At 44.2% G+C, this 20,165-nt stretch overlaps 1 protein-coding gene across 1 annotated transcript in view; it reads left to right on the top strand.

Moving 5' to 3' along the window:
• Positions 1 to 18,912, top strand: part of IGDCC3 (immunoglobulin superfamily DCC subclass member 3) — a 70,574-nt gene extending 51,662 nt beyond the window's left edge. The window contains exons 3-14 of the mRNA XM_012543297.3: positions 4,404 to 4,548; positions 6,288 to 6,418; positions 7,883 to 8,020; positions 9,300 to 9,458; positions 10,709 to 10,874; positions 12,960 to 13,207; positions 13,644 to 13,808; positions 13,994 to 14,185; positions 15,477 to 15,581; positions 15,847 to 15,985; positions 16,715 to 16,922; positions 17,945 to 18,912. Of these exons, the coding sequence (XP_012398751.1) occupies positions 4,404 to 4,548; positions 6,288 to 6,418; positions 7,883 to 8,020; positions 9,300 to 9,458; positions 10,709 to 10,874; positions 12,960 to 13,207; positions 13,644 to 13,808; positions 13,994 to 14,185; positions 15,477 to 15,581; positions 15,847 to 15,985; positions 16,715 to 16,922; positions 17,945 to 18,112 (1,964 nt within the window). The 3' untranslated portion in view covers positions 18,113 to 18,912. The remainder of the gene's footprint in view (positions 1 to 4,403; positions 4,549 to 6,287; positions 6,419 to 7,882; positions 8,021 to 9,299; positions 9,459 to 10,708; positions 10,875 to 12,959; positions 13,208 to 13,643; positions 13,809 to 13,993; positions 14,186 to 15,476; positions 15,582 to 15,846; positions 15,986 to 16,714; positions 16,923 to 17,944) is intronic.
• The last annotated feature ends 1,253 nt before the right edge of the window (positions 18,913 to 20,165 follow it).

The following is a 20,165-nucleotide window of genomic DNA, read 5'->3' on the forward strand; positions in this document are numbered from 1 at the left end:
GGGTCTGGGTGTAGGATCATACTCTCCATGCGCAGGGAAAAGGGCTCTGATTCTCTGTAGAGCTAAGAGAGTTGGAAGCAATGGAGATACGTTTCTGCAAAGGGAGGAGACATTCGATGACTGCACAGGATTAGCTTTAGCATCCTCCAATTGTCATCTAGTGCTATTATCTATGATGGGTGAGGGTGGATCAACAAGAAAGTACTATGGTAAGTTGTGTATGTGTATGTGTGAAACCTAGTTTCATCTTTTTTTTTCTTCTTTCTTTGCTGAGGCAATTGGAGTTAAGTGACTTGCCCAAGGTCAGCCAGATAGTAAGTGTTAAGTATCTGAGGCTAGATTTGAACTCAGGTCCTCCTGACTTCAGGGCTGGTACTCTATCCACTGTGCCATCTAGCTGCCCCTAGTTTCATCTTTTAAAAAATATTTTTTATTGATACCTTTTATTTTTATAGCACCGAGATTTCCCAGTTTTCCCTTCAGTCCCTCTCCTAGACAGCTACCCCCTATAACAAAGAATATTTTTGAAAAATTAACAAAGGAAAGACAAAAATATGAAAAAACAACAATACAAGGGGAAAAAATCTAATATCATGTGCGGTGTTTGATACCTATGGATTCCCCCACTTTCTACAGAGGAGTAGGGGGAAGGATTGAAGAGTTTACTTACATTTTTTCTTTAGAGCCGAGGAAAATCTAGTTTTGCTAATTGAATGAATATTTTTCTTTTCTTATTTATTTTTGACAAAATTCAGTGGAGTGGAGGATATATCAGCCTAGAGTCTTGTTTTACCTGCTCCCAAAGCAACTGAACTGGAGCCAGACTTGGTCAGAGTGCCCTGAATCCTAAATTGCCTAGTCTAAGGGCAACATTGAAGCTCATTAGAATAGTGGAATTATTATTACCTCATTTTGTAGATGGGAAAACAGAGGTTCAGAAAAGTAAAGTGATTTAACCATTGTTATAGAGCTGAAGAGGCAGACAGGACTTGAACCCAGGTTCTTTGAGACCAGATCCAGTGCTTTTTTTCACTCCAGATCACCAGTTCCTCACACATTAAACTGTGGTCTGGTGGAACATATATTGGTTTTCAAGTCAGTGGGACCTGAGTTTGAATCTTAGTGCCGCCACTTAATAACTACTTAAATAAGTCACTTGACTGGTATCAACCTCAGTTTTCTCCTCTTTAAAACGAGGAAGTTGGAAAAAATGACCAGCATTCTTGTCAGCTCTAATCACATCCACATCCCTACAAAGGCTAACATACATAAATGCAAAACTATACAGCAACACAGTCACAAATATGTATATATACACACACATATGTATGAAATATAAATATATATGTTAATATAGACACACAAGTATACACATCCAGACACACACATCTATAGACATTATAGGAATGTGTTAGAACCGCCTCAAACTTCCTTTCAATCTCTGAAATGAACAAATGCTAAAAATCTGGGCTTCATTTATTGTTTTATTGATTGTCTAGACTTGAGAAAGTGATAAGAGAAAATATTAATGCAGAGTGTGTATGTTGGAAAAGGAAGGGTGGGGGGCTGCTTGTTAAACATTCACCAGCACACCACTGCTCATGTTAAAACATTCATGGAAGCTGATTGTGTGTGTGTGTGTGTGTGTGTGTGTGTGATGGAAGCTACTTAATCACATGTTTACAGACACGCTGGGAAAGGCACGTGGATTAAAAAGCAACGGGTCCAAGGGATTTTCAGTGTATTCTGACATTCAACAGCCTATCAGTAGTAAGCTGCTTGAGGGCAGGCTCTGATTCTTTTTTCTTAGCATTGTACCTGGCACATAGTGGGCACTTCAGAAAACACTTTGTGGCCGCAGGGATGGCAGCAGTACAGGCTCTTAAGAGCAGAAGTCGCCATACAGGGCTCAGAGCCTTACTCCTAGTTACTAGCTGTGTGGTCCTGGGCATGTCACTTACCTCTTTCTCCTGTAAGAGATTCCAAATCTCTCTCTCCTGTTTCCTTGCCTGTACAGTGACTGCAGAAAATAGAGTGCAGGTGAGGACCTGGGTGAACCTCTAGTTATAAAACAAGCAAGACTCAACTGGAACTAAGATGACCTGAGTTCCAGCTTTTGTCCGGGCTAAGTGCAGAAAAGAGGTCGACACAAATTGCTATTAGGCAGGGGCAAGAGGTTATGTGTTGTATAGGAATGACTGCTGAATTTGGAGACAGATAAAGAGGTTCAAATTCCTATCCCACTACTTAAAATAGATTGGATTCAGTGAATTCTAAATCTAAGATTCTGTGCCAGGTTCTGCCCTCAGCAAAGGACGATAGTGAGGGAGAGGGGGCAAATGAGGGGCCAGGACCAGAGGAGATGGCTTTGGGAGGCGAGGACCAGAAGTGGTACCAGCCTTGGACCTGCCCAAGCTTCCCTTCTTCTCCCTAATTGAGGGGAATAAGGAAGGGGAAAGAGGCACCTTAAGGGAGGGAGAAACAACTGTCCCTGTTGATGGAGTGCCTGAGGCAGAAAGGAGGGGGCCCAGGCTGCCTGGGAGGACAGATGGTGAGTTGGGCTCACAACACTTGAAGCAAAATGGATATTAATGAAATAGGGACCCTGAAGCTGTTGCAGCCTCTTGGCCACCTCCCCCCGCCCCTCATTTCCCAATGGCTTTGTGTGAGGTATGATACAATTTTAAAACGCTAAAGTATCGATCAGGTCTTTTTTTTTGGGGGGGAAGGGGGTACATAGTCAGCCATCCCTGTACACATTCCCCTGGATCCAGAGTTCAAGGGGTTAATTTAGAGCCCCAAAAGGTTGTGAGGATGGGGGTGGAGGAGAGAGTTCTGAATATTTATGACACATTGAAATGTAGATTGGTGGGTCTGAGAATCCTCACCATCCACTTGTCTGTCACTTCGATGATTAAATCCCAATCCTCTTTCCTTGCCTCTAAGAAAGGATCTCTTTGGGGTGGAGCCCCTGTTCCAGAACTGAGGGTACAACAACAAACTGCAGAAAGTGAGGTGCAGATGAGATGCTCCCAGGCCCTGGGTTAACCTCTAGTTATAAAAAAAGCAAGCCTGAATTGGAACTAAGATGACCTGAGCTCCAGCTTTCCTCCGTGCTAAGTGCAGAAAAGAGATAGACATAAATTGCTGTTAGGAAGGGGCAAGAGGTAATGTGATGTATAAGAATGACTGAATTTGGAGTCAGATACAGATGTTTAAATTCCTACCCTCTTACTTAATACCTGTGTGACCTTTGTCCTCAGTACCACCTCTTTTGTGTCATAAACATCTTTGGAAGTCTGCTGAAATCTATGGGCCCCTTGTCACAAACATGTTAAGTACTTAAAACATAAAGGAAAACAGATACTTGGGAATAGAAATGTAGTTTTCCCCTCCCCCCATTCAATTCACTGACTCATTTAAATCGATCCAGGGATCCTAGGTTAAGAACCTCTGGATTACATCAGCAGCACTTTTGTATTTCAAGTCCCATAATCCTTTTTTCAGTTGTGAGGAAGTGGGAATGAAGGAAGACTTCTTGGAGGTGATGCTATTTGGGCATGAAAGATTGATAGCATTTTAAGGCACAAGTATTATTGGAGCTGGAAAAAGAACATTGAAATTGAAGGTGTGGATTCAGAGATAGGAAACCTCAATACAGATATAAGGATGATGTGAGTTGTCCAACCAGAAAACTAATCAATTGATCAGCAAGCATTTATTAATTGAGTACTATATGCTAGGCAACGAACAAATCTCTGGGGATCCAAAGACAAAAATGAAACAGACCTGCCCTCAAGGAGCTTACATTCTAAATAGAGAGACAATATGTAATTGACATTTAGAATATGTGATTTTTTTGTTTTTACATCCCTTATATTTTTCTCTTGTAGCCCTAATTTTTTCTCCCAGAGATCCAACATATATATATCAAAATATGAGAGAAAAAGACAAAGAGAGGCAAAGACAGAGACACACACACACAGAAACAGGGAGAGAATGAAGAAGGAAGGGAGGGAATAGAGACAGACAGGATGTGGGGAGAAAGAGAAGAGTAAAAAAAATCAGTCAAAATCAATCAATACAACAAAAAAAGTCAAAAAAATGGAAAATATAGTCAGCTTTCCATATCCATAGAGTAAAGAAAATATCTTCTCTAGTCTATTCTTTGGGGACATTTTTGTTCTTTGTGGTTTTATAATATTCATTCAAAATTATTTTTGTTTCCATTTTCATTATCGTGATCTTTGCACATACCTTTAAATGTAAGAGCTACAGCCAAGAATAAGATGGCATCTGGAGGGGTATCATTCCAGAATTCTTCCCATGGTCCTCTCTGAGTCAAAGCTTTAATGCCTTTCCTGACCCCCACTTCCCTCTCTTCCCCTCTTCTCTCCTTCCAGCCATGTCGGACTTTCATGTGCACCCGCAGGCCACTGTGGGTGAAGAGGGTGGAGTGGCCAGGTTTCAATGCCAAATCCATGGGCTTCCCAAGCCCCTCATCCTGTGGGAGAAGAACCATATCCCCATTGACACAAGGAATGACAGGTGAGTGAGCAGCTGCCTGTGGCAGAAAAACTAATGAAATCAATGGTGGTCATAAGTGACTGTTGGAGATATTAATGACTGTGACTATCCACAGTGATTGTGTAGCCCCTATTTACAAATAGACTCTTGCAAGAGTCTATTTGTAAATGTTACGTTTATGTGACTGAGTTACAATGGAATTATCATCAACTGGGAATCTAGGAAGCCTGGCTCTGATATCAACTATGGCACAACGTCATTCATCTGGGGCTATAGTTTCTTCACTTATAGCATGGGGTGTAGGTGGATAGATTAAATATCTGTGGATATCTTGGACTTGGGTATCTATGGATCCTTTGAGTTATAGATTTCTTTTAAATGTGTTTTATCAATGTCCTTTTAAAATATCACTGTTACTTCCCATTGATTCCTTCCCCTACAAAAATATAATCCTTAATGGTAATCATGAGTCATAAACAAAATAAATCAACACATTGATCATATTTAAAAATGTATGTCTCATTCTGTACCCATTGGCTACCACTTCTCCACTCCCCTCAAAGTGACAAGTAGTCACAAATGTATACAATACAGTTTGGTCACTGTATTGATCAAAGACCAGAAGTGTTAGAGTATCATTTTCTTTTCCATTATTATAGTCATTATATAAGTTGTTCTGGCCTTTCTTCACTTCCCGTCAAATTTCCAAATGTCATTTTATGGTGTGATAATATTCCATTGAGAGGTAACATGATGAAGTGGAAAGAGAAGTGACCTGAAAGTCAGGAGGATCTGGGTTCAGGCACTGACATACACTGGCTGTATGATCCTATACAACAGTAGATTAGTGTAAGGTAACCTTTTAGTCTTCTAGACCAGGGCTTCTTAAACTTTTTCCACTTGTGACTCCTTTTTGCCCGAGAAATTTTAAATGACTCCAGGTACATAGATATATAAAATAGGTATACAAATCAAATATTACTGATAATAAATTATAATTTTTCCACTATCACAGTCAGTTATGTGACCCCACAGGGGTCAACCCCCCATAGTTCAAGAAACTTTGCTCTAGACAACTCTCTAAGATCATGAGTTGCATTTGAGGAGAGTGCAGAAGTGGGGTGCAAATGATATACTCCCGGACCTTGGCTGAGATCTAATTATAGCCCAAAGAAGACTGAACATGAAATAATAGACCCTAGGTTCCAACTTTTGTCCATGATAAGTCATTTTGTATTTACCTCTTTTTTGGATTTAATAGTTTGAAGAAGGCTCAAGAGATCATGTGGTGTATTGGAATGAGAGCTAAATCTGCAGTCAGAAAAAGAGATTCAAACCTGACTCTGCTACTTACTAATTTGGCCAAATGTCTTTATTTCTCAGAGCTTAATTTGACTCTTAAGGAGGAATTGGGATCGCTGCATTGGTAGAGGGACTTTTCTCACTTGAGAGTTTTTCAGACCAATGATGGACTCCCTCTCTTTATCTAATGTTCCATTACATTCATGTACAATGACTTGTTCGGTTATTCCTCAGTCAATGGGAAGCCACTTTCCTTCTTGTTTTTTGTTTTTACAAAATACTGGTATATACATGAGACTTTTCCTCTTGTTGATCTCATTGAGTTGTAAAATGCCATGACTATCTCTTGAATCTGAGTAATACTTGTATAGTTCTGCCTTATGGTTGTCTGTATTTGCTTCTTGTCTGTGTCTTTGCATCTGCGACTGTGATAGATTGTATGTCTTTGTCTCTGGCAGGTATACTCTTCTGCCCAAGGGTGTTCTGCAGATCACAGGGCTTCGGGCCGAGGACAGTGGTATCTTTCATTGTGTAGCCTCCAACATTGCCAGTGTCCGAGTCAGCCGGGGAGCCAGCCTCACTGTGTCAGGTGAGAGAGTTCCACCTGCTCCTCTCCTTTTCATTGACTAAGTACTTCCCACTGTCCTCATCCATGATTCCCATGGCCCCTGGATAATTAACCTAATCTCTTCTCACCAACTACCCTCCTTTTAATTATGATGATTATTAGAATTTTAATAGCTAGAGCTCTAATTAACATCTTGTTTTTTTTAAGAAAAGTCCTATAGGCTCCTTTTTACATCATAGTTATTTTTAGAAAATCACCCTGCTACTTCCATTCACCGATTGAATCTTTCCTTATAACAAAGATAAATAATTAAGCAAAAACATCCAATCCAATGACTTTTCTAATAACCTGGATGTAATAGTCCCCAGCCTGTCTATTGAGATGATCCTCTTATCGACTATTCCTTGTTTCCTCCCATCGACTATTCCTTGTTTCCTCCCATTCACTAATTCATTTGCTATCCTCTAATTCAATGGTTCTCCAGATGTGGTCAAGGGACTTCTGGGGATCCCCAAAATGCTTAGGGTTCTTAAGATTAAACCTATTTCATAATAATATTTAGTTGTTTTCATTTCTCATATAGTCACTATTGATGGGTATAACTCATATTATAAAGCTTTTTGGGGGTCCTCAACAATTTTTAAAAGTGTAAAAGGGGACCCAAAGATTTGTTAACCATTGCTATAGGTTAACAAGCACAAACTGAGCACCTACTTATTGAAGAGTGTTGTTCTACTTTCTATGGGGAATCCAAAAGAAAGAGGAGACACAGTCCCTGTTTTCAGAGAATTTCTACTCTAGTTAGAGATTTTCTCCTAATTACCAGCTTGACCCAATGGGATGAGGCTACGATTATATAATTGCCTATGAAACAAGATACTTAAGCACTTAAGTAGTAGAGTGAATAGGTTGTTTAATGTGGAGCCAGTAAACCTTGACTTTCTCAATCTTGGGCTTTTTATCTGTAAAATGGGAATAATAATAGCAGCTACTACATGGGACTGCTATGGGGATAAAAAGAAGTTAACAAAATGCTTTATAAATCTAGGATTGTAGACATGGATCAATTGAGGTGACTTTGAAGTCAGACTTTGGCTCATCCTGGACTCAGCCAGGAGATGTTCGAACCTTCAGAATATCCCTGGAGTGCCCTGGCTGTTCCGAAGTTCAGAGTGGCCTCTGGGACCCGAGAAGGCAGGGGCCATGGGTAGGATTCCATAACTGTCCAATTCAGCTACCTGCTGTTGAAGCTGACTTGTTTCTACAGACAGGAGCCGGGGGAGTTCCTTCTTTGACAGCCTTTCCATAGTTGGTGCCTGTTTTTTTCCTCAGTTCTAGACTTTTGATGGTCCTTTTGAGTCCCGGCCTGGGGAATGTTGTTCTGCCTCCTGCATGCTGAGTTGTCAGAATGGGGTCCGGGGGTGGTGGGACCCCCACTGCGGCTCTTAGTTGAGTCAGGAGGGGGATGCTGTGGTGTCTCCCCAGGCTCCGGCTCCAGTGCCTACAAGGAGCCAACAATCCTCGTGGGGCCTGAGAACCTGACCCTGACTGTGCATCAGACGGCTGTGTTGGAGTGTGTTGCCACAGGCAACCCCCGCCCCATCGTGTCTTGGAGCCGCCTTGGTGAGCACTACCCCCCCATGCCCAAACCCTGGAGTGCCTGGTCTTTCCCCAGTACTTGAAGATTCCAAATCTCGGCGTCTGTCTCTTTATGGGTGGTGGGCCAGTAACTTGCCTCCGCATGGTGGGATGTGGGTGGCTGGGCTAGCCAATGGATGCTCTGGCCCTGCTCGGTGGCTCCTCCCATTCCCATGTGGGGATTCCCAGAGCCCCGCCTCACCGGACCCCTTGCGGTCCTAGGATCATTCCCTCAATCCCACCCTGCTCCCAGGCCCTGGCTCCTCACCCTGGCCAGGTCTCCATCTCTGCTCACCCCGTAGGGCTGCAGTCCCAGCCTCTCCATCCCGCCTCTGAACTCTCAGCAGCCCGGCCACTCTCCAGCCCCCAGGCCTCTGGTCCCAGCCTCCCAATCCCTGCCTGCCCCCAGCCCCGCCTCCCCACTTCCTTCCTGTGCCCGGTTCCATTGCCTGAATCCTCGAATCACTGAAGGAGAGAGGGAAGAAAGGGTGACCGCGGGCCACGGCCATTCCTGAGAAAGGGGGAAAGAAGGAGGTGGGAGGGGGCTGAGGGAGGGTCGTAAGTATTCATGAAGGAGACTGCCACATTGTAGCAGCCGAGTAATTGGTAACTGGGGTGGGGGGATGGATAATAGAGTAAATTTCACCACTTCAGGGGCTGAATGGGGAGCTGTCCATGTGTATTATGACTGTACTAATCCTCTCCTGGGGAGGGGGAGTGCTCAGGTCCCAGGGCAAGGAGCTGGACAAAGAAACCCTAACAAGCTAAATGACCATTAGGACAGCCAGTGGCAGAGCTGCCGCCGCCCCATCCTCCTCCTCTGCCCCCCCAACTGCCCTTGCTGCAACATGCCAATGAGAGAATCCCCTTATGTTAGAATTGGAAGAAACCTTCGTGGAGACTAACTTACACCTCTCCATTTACAGAGGGGGAAACTGAGGTACCAAGAGGGTGCACACCATGCCTAAAGTGACTTAGCCTGTCATCGACTGAGATAGAGCTAGAACTAGCCCTCTTAATATTTGACTCAATGTTCTTAATACTCTTCCGTGCTGTTTCCTTTATCTTCCAAACTGAGGAGAAAATAAATCAAAAGGCTAGGGTCTGGCATCTCAGGGTGGGAGGGAGAAGAGTGAATTGTGAAACAAGTTAGAGGTCTCCTCCCTTGGGGAATTAATATCCCTCCCCTCTCAGTACCCCACCGACTCTTCCTTTTCCCCCCCATGACTCTTTCTGCCCACTTCCATTCCCATCTCCCATCTAGATGGTCGCCCCATTGGAGTGGAGGGGATTCAGGTTTTGGGGACAGGAAACCTCATCATCTCTGATGTCACTGTCCAGCACTCCGGCGTCTACGTCTGTGCTGCCAACAGACCTGGCACAAGGGTACGACGTACAGCCCAGGGCCGGCTTGTGGTTCAAGGTATGGACTTTAAGGGAGAATAAAGGAGCTCTCTCATGCCTTCTTTGATTCTCATCTGAATTCCCACCCCTCATCCTCATACATCAGTCTCATTCTCCTCATTTCCACTCCATACCCACCTCTCGCCCTATTTTCCTATCCCTCATTCTTCATCCTTCATCCCCATTTCTATCCTTTTTTCCCCTATTTCTCAGTCTCCATGTCTCATCCCTGTATCTTTACTCCCAGCATTTCTACACTCACTGCTACAAGCTCAGAGACTTACGGGATGTTCTTACTTACATAGTATCATTATCATATAGTAATCTTAGTTCTATTGCTATATAGTATCATATACTGCATCAAGAACAAAAACTAATCACATTGTATCGGTCAGTGAATCTGTTTGCATCCTTGCCTCCATCGTGAGCTGTCCCTCATCCAGAGCCTGGACCCATATTTCAGTTTTCAGGGTTAATCCTTGGTTGTTCCCTCATGAGAGCTGCGGGTAGGGGATGGGGGTAAAGAGAAAATTAGTGACTTAAATGCTGGCTTGTTTAGCATTCCATGTGCTACTAATCTGTCTAAATGAAAGTGACGGAGCGTTTCATTTGTGGAGTGTTAATGGAGCCTTCTGCCTCAGGATTGGTGGGAAGTGGAATGCAGGCAGGCGGGGAGCAGGGGGTGGTGCTCATGGCCCATCTATCTTCCAAGTCATTATAGCCTGCAAGGAACAGCCAAACCTATTAGCACATTTATTTATTTAACAATTTTCGAATGGGGAGCTCAGCTTGATCGTTTTTGGATAGAAATGTCAGGCATTGCCATTAAAGTGGAAGCATCTCTCATATATCCCTGGAGAAGATCCAATCAGGATGCTCCCAGATTTTGCACACGGCCCCAATCTCTTATCTCTCACCAACTCCCTCTGTCCCCATCTTTACCTGAGAAGGGACAGAATCATGGACTATATGTATGGTGGGGGTTAAGGAACCTGGATGAAGGGTCAAGGGGGACCGGGGTCAATAGGGACTGAGATGGGAAGAGCAAGATACTATAATAGGAGAAACCTAAGATGGAGAAATATTGGATGTCTCGAAGCCTTAAGAGATAGAAGAGTCCTTTTTTAGACATTGGAAATGAGTTATATTGTTCCTGGGCCTGTCCTGTCATGCAGAAACTTCTGGGTTCCTGCCCTTTCCCTCTCCCATTTCCCTGCCTCCACAACTTCACCTTTTCTCTTCCAAATGCTTTTCTCTGCTTCCCACCAGCCCCTGCAGAGTTCATCCAGCATCCCCAGTCCATCTCTCGCCCAGCTGGAACCACGGCAATGTTTACCTGCCAGGCCCAGGGAGAACCACCCCCCCATGTTACATGGCTAAAGAACGGACAAGTCCTGGGCCCTGGAGGCCATGTTCGTCTCAGGAACAATAACAGGTACTAGCTCTGTTCAGAACAGAAAGGTGTGCTAGAGTGCTAGAGTGATAGAGGTGGGAGGGGCAGATCTAAAAAGATGCCCTAGAGTAAGTGGTAGCTCCATAAATATAGAGGGAGTCTTGATAATCTTTTGTTTTTCTGAGGAAATTGGGGTTAAGTGACTTGCCCAGGTTCACACAGCTAGGAAGTATTAGGTTTCTAATAGGTGGAACTCTAAGCAAATCCCATACAGTATTTGGAAACTTGCATAGATGGTGAGGTGAGAGACGCTCAGGGGATAATTTCATTTTACAAAAGGATTCTTGTCTTTTTTGAAATAATTATCACAGGTTCACCATACGCCAATATTCCTGATACATTTAAATGTATGATTTTGTCTACAAAATCCACTTTGCACACAATTCTTTAGAAAACGTATATGTAATTTGTGGCTCAAAAGTCTGGATTCATATGGACCTGAATTCATATGCTGAAGGGTTCCTTATCATAAATTTCTTTGGTTCATGCTCCCATTAAGGATTTATCTGGGGAAAGAAGGATTAGCCTTGTGTCTAAATGGATACTCAGCTTCCAGGCAGGCACTAAAGCTAACAAAACATCCAAGACAGGGCAAGTTTTATTCTAAGAAAAATGCAAAGAACTGGTATCTGAGCCTGTAAAATAATTGAGACAATTCCTCTTTCCTTTTCATTGGACTTCACTGTTTTCTCCTGTAAGAAGAATGAATTCAGCATTCCTATAGAAAAAAAATAACCTTCACTTTTGAGCTCTAGTTTTTAAAATGTAGTAATAATAATGATAACATTTGTAACATTTACCTAGCACCTAGTCTGTCATAGTCAGTTCATCAAGTGCTTTACAAATATTATCTCATTTTATCTTCACAATAACTCTGGGAGACAGATGCTATTATTACCTCATTTTATAAAAGGACCTGAGGCAAAGAGAGTTTGGGTGACTTGCCCAAAATCAGGAGCACATAGCTAGCAAATTTCTGAAGCCAGATTTGAATTACGGTCTTTCTGAGATCAGATGCAGTATTTTATCCATTGTGCTATCTAACATCACTTCCCTTGCCCTCTTAAAAGCCACGTTCAAAAATCACAACTTAGGTGAGTGAATGAACCATGAAGTTGGGTCAGTGCCAGACCAGAATTCCTAGGGAATTCATACCTTGTTTAGGAAATCCACAAGATGAGTCTTATCAGATATCTCAGGGGGAGCTGAAACATATCTGACCAGACATGATATAGATAGGGAGATAGAAAGGCAAGGAGGAAGGGAGGAAAGAAAAGAAGGAAGGAAGGAACGATGAAAGGGAGGAATGGAGGAAGAGTAGGGGATGACATAGGGATAAAATGGGGATTACAAGAGGAAGGGAGAAAGAAAGGGAATGAAGGAAGGAAAGAAGTATGAGAGAAACAGAGAAAGGAAGGAAGGGAAGGAGAAAGGAAGGAAAGAAGAAAAAAGGAAGGGGAGGACAGGGGTGAACTGTTTGTAATCACCAATGTAGGGATGTTTCAACATATATGGAGAATTGTTCATCTTAGCTTACTTTCACATGTAAGGTTGTGTCTTCATTTAACCAGAGCAGAGAACTGTGCACAGCAGTGGGTAAGATCAAGAGACCATTCCTAAGAACCAGAAGAACTGGGTTCTGGTCTTGACAGTTTGGCAAACTTAGTTTTAGGCTCAGCTTCAGTTTCTTCATCTGAAGCAAATGGAGTTAATGACAGCTGCCCTATCTGCCTATAGGAATTCTGTGAGAGCTCACAGAAAAAGCCATGACATTGTTAATGGAGTGCCAGCCTTAGAGTCTGGAAGGCCCAAGTTCAAGACCAGACAATTTATTCAAGCTTTCAGTGCCAAGATTATAAGTTAAGATGAAAAGCTGACCTGCGTCAGTAGGGTAAGGCTTTACTCTTGGAAGCCCCCCAGATGGAAGAAATCACAAGTTTTGTGATTCCAAAACAACAACATGGATATAAAAACCGCTTTGGAAAGTTCCAAATGGGATCTATACAGCAAAACAGGCTGGATCTGCATTTGGTTGCTGTTATTCACTCTCTCCCTCCTTTCTTCCAGCACACTGACTATCTCGGGGATTGGCCCTGAAGATGAGGCCATCTACCAGTGTGTGGCAGAGAACAGTGCTGGGTCCTCCCAGGCCAGCGCCCGGCTGACTGTGCTGTGGGCTGAGGGACTCCCAGGCCCTCCCCGGGATGTCCGTGCAGTCTCTGTGTCTGCCACTTCTGTCCGAGTGTCCTGGAGTGAGCCACTGCTGAATACCAAGGAGATCATTGGCTATGTCCTGCACATCAGGAAGGCAGCAGGTGGGGCCGGAGGGGCATCCCTCAACTTCAGTCTCCCTGTCCCCTTCTTATCTTTACTCCATTATTTTTGGGCTCTCCTTCCCCACCCCCAATGCTGGCTCTCCCCTTCCTTCTCTGTCAGTTAGTCAATGAACATCAATTAAGCACCTTCCAGGTGCCAGGCACTGAGCTAGGTAACTAGTCTTCCCTCTTCACATTCCTATACTCTTACAGCTCCCATACTGGCTTCTCTCCCTTTCTTGGCTACCTTTTCCTACTTCCCCCTTCGCAATACTGATTCTCCCCTCCTCTCATGTTCTGAGTCTCTACTTCCTCCCTAAAGTATCTTTGAATACTGCTCTTTGAGTCTTGCTCTCTTCCCAAAACTTGGGGGCTCCTTACCCCAAGCCTCCCTTTGGACTCTTACATTCTTCCCCCTTTTCTTCCTATTACTCAGATCCCCCTGAGCTGGAATATCAAGAAGCTGTTAGCAAGAGTACTTTCCAACAGCTGGTGAGTGACCTGGAACCTTCAACAAGCTATAGCTTCTACATCAAGGCCTATACTCCCCGAGGAGCCAGTTTGGCCTCTGTCCCTACCCTGGCCAGCACTTTAGGAGAGGGTAAGATCTGGGGGTTAAGGGGAAGGGAGGCATCGGGAGAATGGCCCACTCGGAATCCTAAAACCAGAGGGGGTGACCAAGGAGTAATCTGAGTCTCAGGGGCAGGGGAGGAAGATGCTAGGAGGACTGGGCTGGTGGCTTTGTCCGTGCTCTGTCTCTTTCTAAACCTACTTCTTCCTCTCCAGTTCCTGCCCCACCACCATTCTCCATCAGGGTTCTGAGTAGCTCCTCTGCCCAGTTACTCTGGGAGCAGCCCCCCAAGCTGACACAGCAGGATGGTGGCTTCAAGCTTTTTTACCGCCCAGCGAGCCAGGCACTCTTCACCGGCCCCATTGTACTTCCGGGAACTCTCACAGCCTATAACATCACCCAGCTGGGTAAGGGAGCCAGGGTCTCATCACCTACCTGGGTGTATCTGACCTCATGATCCTGTCGGGCAGTGGGGTGGTACCAGATTGTTGATGTGGTCAATGATGTGGGGAAGAGTCCTGGAACACAGTGCTGATGGGAGTGTGTGTGTGAATGTAGCTAATAAAGAAGCACTGAGCCAGCATATGGTGACTGATGGGGCTGGTGAGGGACCAGCTAATGGTCCATGTGATCAATAAAGAGTAGTTTGTGAGGGTCGTTGAAGGCTAATAGAGTAGGAAAAGGGTAGAGGATAGTGGTTGGAGGTCACTTTACCCCAAGCCTTTATTCAGTAACAAATATTTACTAAGATTTGTTATGTATGCAGTAATAAAAGACATAAATATTTTTAATAGTATCCAACTCTTCATGACCTCATTTGGAGTTTTCTTGGCAAAGATACTAGAATACTTTGCCATTTCCTTCTTCAACTCATTTTATACATGAGGAAACAGAGGCAAACCAGTTTAAGTGGCTTGCCCGGAATCATATAGCTAGTAAATATCTGAGGCCAGATTTGAACTCATGATGAGTAATCTTCCTGATTCCAAGCCCAGGGCTCTTTCCACTGCACTCTTTACTTGCCCTTATGAGGAAGATATAATCGTTGAATTAATTTATAGTCTAGTAATAGGTGATGATACAAATATAGATAACCATAATATATTCGATTATATGCTAACTACTATGATGCAAACAGAAGTGTGTGGGGAGGTCCTTACCCATGGCAGGATTGAAGAAGGCCTTATGAAGGAGGTAACATTTAAATTGGGCTTTTGAGATGAGGCAGGTAGGAATTCAGCAGGTGAGGGAGGAATAAAATGTATTTCAGGCAGAGTAAACATGAAACAAAGCCTGGAAAATAGATGACTTGTTCAAGAGACAGAAAGTGTTAGAGTGTGGCTAGAATATAGATTTCATGGAGGTTATTAATAAGATAAATCTGGAGAGGTAAGGTAACACTAGGTTGTGGAGGGCTTTGAATGTCACACTACAAAACAGAACTCAGAAGGCAATAGAGAACAAGTGAGAGGTTGGAGGAGAGGAGTGACCGGGGGAGACTTGTATACCAGCAAGGTCAGTCTGGTAGCTAGCTATAAGTAGGCTATTGATCACTCCTGTCATTCCTTCCTAAACAGAGGTCTCTGGTTTCCCAGATCACATCCAGAGTCCCCTACCCTTAAGAAGACAAATCACCCTGATGAGGGCTGGTTTAGTCCCCATGTCTGCTCTAAGGAGCTTCTTTCTTCTTGCCCACAGATCCAACTGAGGTGTATGAGGTAAAGCTCCTGGCTTACAACCAACATGGGGATGGCAATGCTACTGTCCGATTTGTGTCTCTGAGGGGAGCCTCTGAGAGGACAGGTAAAGGTAAACAGAGAGAGAATAAGAGGGAGACACATGGGCAGGGAAGTATGGGAGATCTGGGGAGATTCGGCATCAGGGAGAATTAAAACTTGGGGTTCCGGGTCGGGGGTCCAGAGTTAACTGGAGTTCCACTTGGCTCCCAGTTCTGCCCTAATAGTTGAAATTATGTGTATGTCAGGGAGGGAGGATTGGGAAAGAAGCAGAGAGATCCTACAGACTGAGTCAACTGTAGCCTCCCTAACTTGGTGTATCTTTGTTTTAGCACTGAGCCCCCCCTGTGACTGCCGGAAAGATGAGACAAGTAATAAGACCTCTGCCACAGGCATCATCATTGGCATCCACATCGGAGTCACCTGCATCATATTTTGTGTCCTCTTCCTTATGTTTGGCTACAGGGGCAGGTAGGGCCAGTTTGGGCCAGGGATAGGGAGGAAGAAAAGAATAAAAGAGAGGCGGGGAAGGAGCAGGAGGGTTATTGGAGGAAAAAGTTTTCTGTCTTGTGCTGCCAGGGAGTCCTGGCTCAGGAGGGAGACCACCCCTTCTAGCCATAGGAATGGGAGGACACCCAGCCTGGGGGTGGAGGAAGGATCAGATTAGGTGGAGGATGGGCAGAGACTGATGGACAGAGGTTCAGTTGAGTCACTTTGTGTATCTAGCTTGTTTACCATCTCTCCTTCAATCATCTATTTTTAACTAGCCTTTCTAATTATTTCTCTTTCACTCAATATGTTTCATTCACTTTTTAAAAAATAAAATTTTATTGCTATCGTTTTATATCACCTGAAGTTTTCCTAAAGTGTCCCTCCCATTTTCTCACCAAAATCATTCCTTAGGAACCTCATTCATTCTTTTATTCTTTCTCTTTCTCATTCTTTCTACCAATTTTTTTATCACTGTTTCTATGATTCTCTCTCTCCTCTTTCCCTTCTCTACAGCTTTGTCTCAGTATGTCTCTCCTCCTGTTCTCTGACTCTGTAATATATCTTCCCAGTGGAATGTAAGCTTCTTGAGGGGCAGGTGTTTTGTTTCTGTTATTTTTTTTAAAACCTTATCTCTAGCCTACTTCCTGGCTCATAACAGATGCTTAATGAGAGAGACTTGAATTGAATTGTGTATGTCTCTCACCGCAGGCTCCTCCAATGTAAGGATGTGGAAGATCAACTATCCCCTCCCCAGGGGCCCCGGAACCAGAGGGACCTAGGCATTCTGGCCCTGAATGGAATGGGCCAAGGGGACCGAGGCCGGCTCAACGGGGACGAGAAGCGATTAGATTTGAACGAGCTGGAGCAGCTATTCCCACTCTCTCTGGGTTCAGGGCAGCAGGGAAGCAGACTTGTGGTAAGTCATCAGGGAAATGAAGTATCAGTGTCAACTTGCTAGACATTGAACATGATGTTACATGCAGAAGGATTAATACCCTGACTGATTCACTTGTGACCAGCTGATGGAGGCTCACCATTTATAGTGCTAGTCTCAAACCTCAACTACAGTCCCTCAGGCTTCTCCCTTGCCCAGATTCCTTCTAGATACTGACCCCGATGGTGAATAATTACTCCTTAGTCTTCATATCAGGTAAATGAAATCCAGAGAAGATAAGTCAATGACCTGGGGTCATATAACAATGAATGAAAGAAAAAAATTGATTAAATAGTTATTATGTACAAAACATTGTACTAAATACTAGGGATACCAGTAGAAAAATAAGACATTTTCTGCTCTCAGAGAGTTCACTATGGGACAGACAACAGGTACAAGAAGGTTTAGCTTCAGAGTAAATGAAAAGGTCCAGTGAGCCAAAGGGTAGAGCAGAGGAGCCCTGAGAGTATCTCAGTAGATTTTAGGGTACAAGGCAGAGCAGATGGTGACACTTGATTGTCTTCCACCTTTCTAAAGGATTCTGATTTGTAAGTCTGTTTATCTAAGAATTGAGAGCATCTCTCTCCTCTCCTTTGGTGATAGGAAGAATAGAATCTGGAGAGCCCAGCCAATGATTGTTGGGAAGAGAATGGGCTTGGAGTTTCTTCTTATGGGCTGTGGGAATTGTTGAGAAGTGGGGAGGGTGGGGAGGGTGGGGAGTGGTAGAAATATCAACTGGAAAGGAAGGGGACATTGGCAGGAAAGTCGGGATAAGGCTTCCTCAAGTGTCTGCTCCTCCAGTCCTCCTAGTGCTTGTCGGGCACCGGACGGTAGGAGCAGGGGAGGGGAAGACCATTCCGAGGCACTTGCTTCTGTTATACCATGCATTCATTAAAGCCCAAGCCCTCAGTCTTGGTGAACTTCAGCCTCCCAATGGAAGGCTGGGAATGGTGGGGGTGGGCGGGGGTAGTGTTCCTAATATTGCCTTTTCTCTCTTCCCTTAGCTGGAGCCTGGATCCCCAGCCTCATGTGATGAGACCCAGCTTTCTGCTCTCCCACCTGATGAGCTCAGCATACTGGAAGAACAAATAACTGAGATGTCCTGTCTGGCTGCAGGCATCCCACCCCAACAGGATGAAGTGCCCAGCCCCACTCCCACCAATGAAGGATAGTTTGCCAAGACTTACCACAGTCTCTCCAAGATGCCCCAGCCGGCCACATTTGGACAATAGCCAATGTCTGTTGGGCTCTGAATGGTGACTTAAATCTCAGGTCAAAGGAAAGATTTCTTCTATCAAGCTATGTCTGATCAGAGCCTCCAAGGGCATTCTCCCAGTGCTCATCTGGGCTAGAGTCACTGCTAGGGAATATATTCTTTTTTTTCCCTTCAGGTCATTTAGGCCTGACCCTCTTGCAAGAGATGCTTCCATGGGAGTAATGTGGAGAAGGAGTCTCCCTTGGCGATCCTTGTAGCCAGCTCCCTGATGCTTTTCATGACTCGAGATTAATTTTCTTTAAAAAAAAAAAAAACTAAAAAAAAAAAAAGAGAGAGAGAGAGAAAGAGAAAGGAAGGTGAATCTTTCCAAATTGACTCTAAAAATATTCTCCTTCTTCCCTCTTCATCCTTGGCCCTGGCCGGGTCCCTCTTATACTATTGTTCTTCCAGTTGACTCCGTCCCACCCTGGCCAAGTGGCTCTATTCACTTCCTCTTTTCTCAGGATGGTTTTTTGGCTGTTTTGACTCTTGACTACAAAGCGTCAGAGGCACCTCAGCACCTACCTCAGCCGGAATGAATGTCCTTGGGGGAGGGGAGGTCCACGGACCCACCCCTCTGATCCCCTAGAGCCCTGTAGGAGCTTGGTCCTTGCTCTATCCTACCTCAGGTCCTGACTTTGGGCCCCCCAAGCTCCAGGGCCTCGTTTAGTCCAGATGTAAAGAGAAAAAGAAAAAAAAAAAAAAAAAAAAAAAAAAGCACTTCTAGGCGCAAAAGCAAAACTTTTTCTACCTCAAGGTTCACTCCAGGTCACTTGTTTGTGTCACTGGGCCTCCTATCCTCTTCCTTTGGTCTTCCTTCTCCTTTCTTCTGTCTCCAATCGAGCCATCCTTGTTAAAGATGGCCCCTTGATCTGCTGTGAGAGGAGAAAGGATAGATAGAGTTGCCTATCCCATGGAAACCCTATCCCTTTTCTCCCCCTCCCTTAATCTACCCCTATCCTTTCATAAAAACAATCTTTTTAAAGAAAGAATTTTAAAAAGTAAAACATGCACCTGAAAACCCTGGTGACCCCTTCTCATGGTTATCCCCTTCCCCCAAATGAACCATCTCCTACCCTTGAAGTCATCCTTCTTTGTTTCTACTCCTAGATACTCCCCTTTCTCTTTCATCTAGTTTCCAGACTCATCCCCTCCATTCACCTCCATTCCATTCCAATTTCACATCTATCCTATCCCCTAATTTACCCCCACTGACCTCTATCTCATCCCCTAACCAACTCACTCCATGTCCAATTCTAATCCCGCTTCTACCTTATTCCTACAAATTTCTCACTAGCTCGGCTTCCTCAGTCCAGCTCTCCCCTCTCCATTTACTCCCGTTCAGGCATAGATCCCAAGTGATTGGAGGTAGACGGAGTAGACACCCTAGAATGTACTATGATTGTGATGAGTGTGTGTGTGTGTGTATGTATGTATGTTAATGTCCAGGCAAAGACCCCTGGGACACCAGCTAGACCTACCCATTTCATACAACTCCTGGGCATGGTCTCCATTGCCAGATATTGGGTTGAAGCTATTTTTAAATGATGGCATGTTCAAGGTTTGAATATTCATGGTCTGTTTGGGTTTTGTTTGATTTTGTGATTGCTCAATGAACAGAAATGAGAAGAAACAAAATAACTATTTTTGATTAAGCACAGAAACATTTTAATAGCAAAAAGAGCAACCCCACCCCTTTAAAATGTACCCCTCAAATATGGGAGATTAGACTCTTAGGGTCCTGCCTTCCAACTACCCCTTTCCTTTAGTAGCTAATTAGGTTAAAGAATTGTGATGTTGTAATAGCAGTAGGGTTGTGTGTCCATGGGGTTTCAATGGGTAATGTAGTGACAAAAATGTTCCTCTTTCCCAGATGCTCTGTTGGCAAACAGAGGCAATCAGAGCATCCTGGTCTCATTGACCAGCCAAGTCAAAAAGGTTGGAAGGGTTGGGTCCAATGGAGACTACTT

The sequence above is a fragment of the Sarcophilus harrisii genome, chromosome 2, assembly GCF_902635505.1.
Source record: "Sarcophilus harrisii chromosome 2, mSarHar1.11, whole genome shotgun sequence".
NCBI classification, from domain to species: Eukaryota; Metazoa; Chordata; class Mammalia; order Dasyuromorphia; family Dasyuridae; genus Sarcophilus; species Sarcophilus harrisii.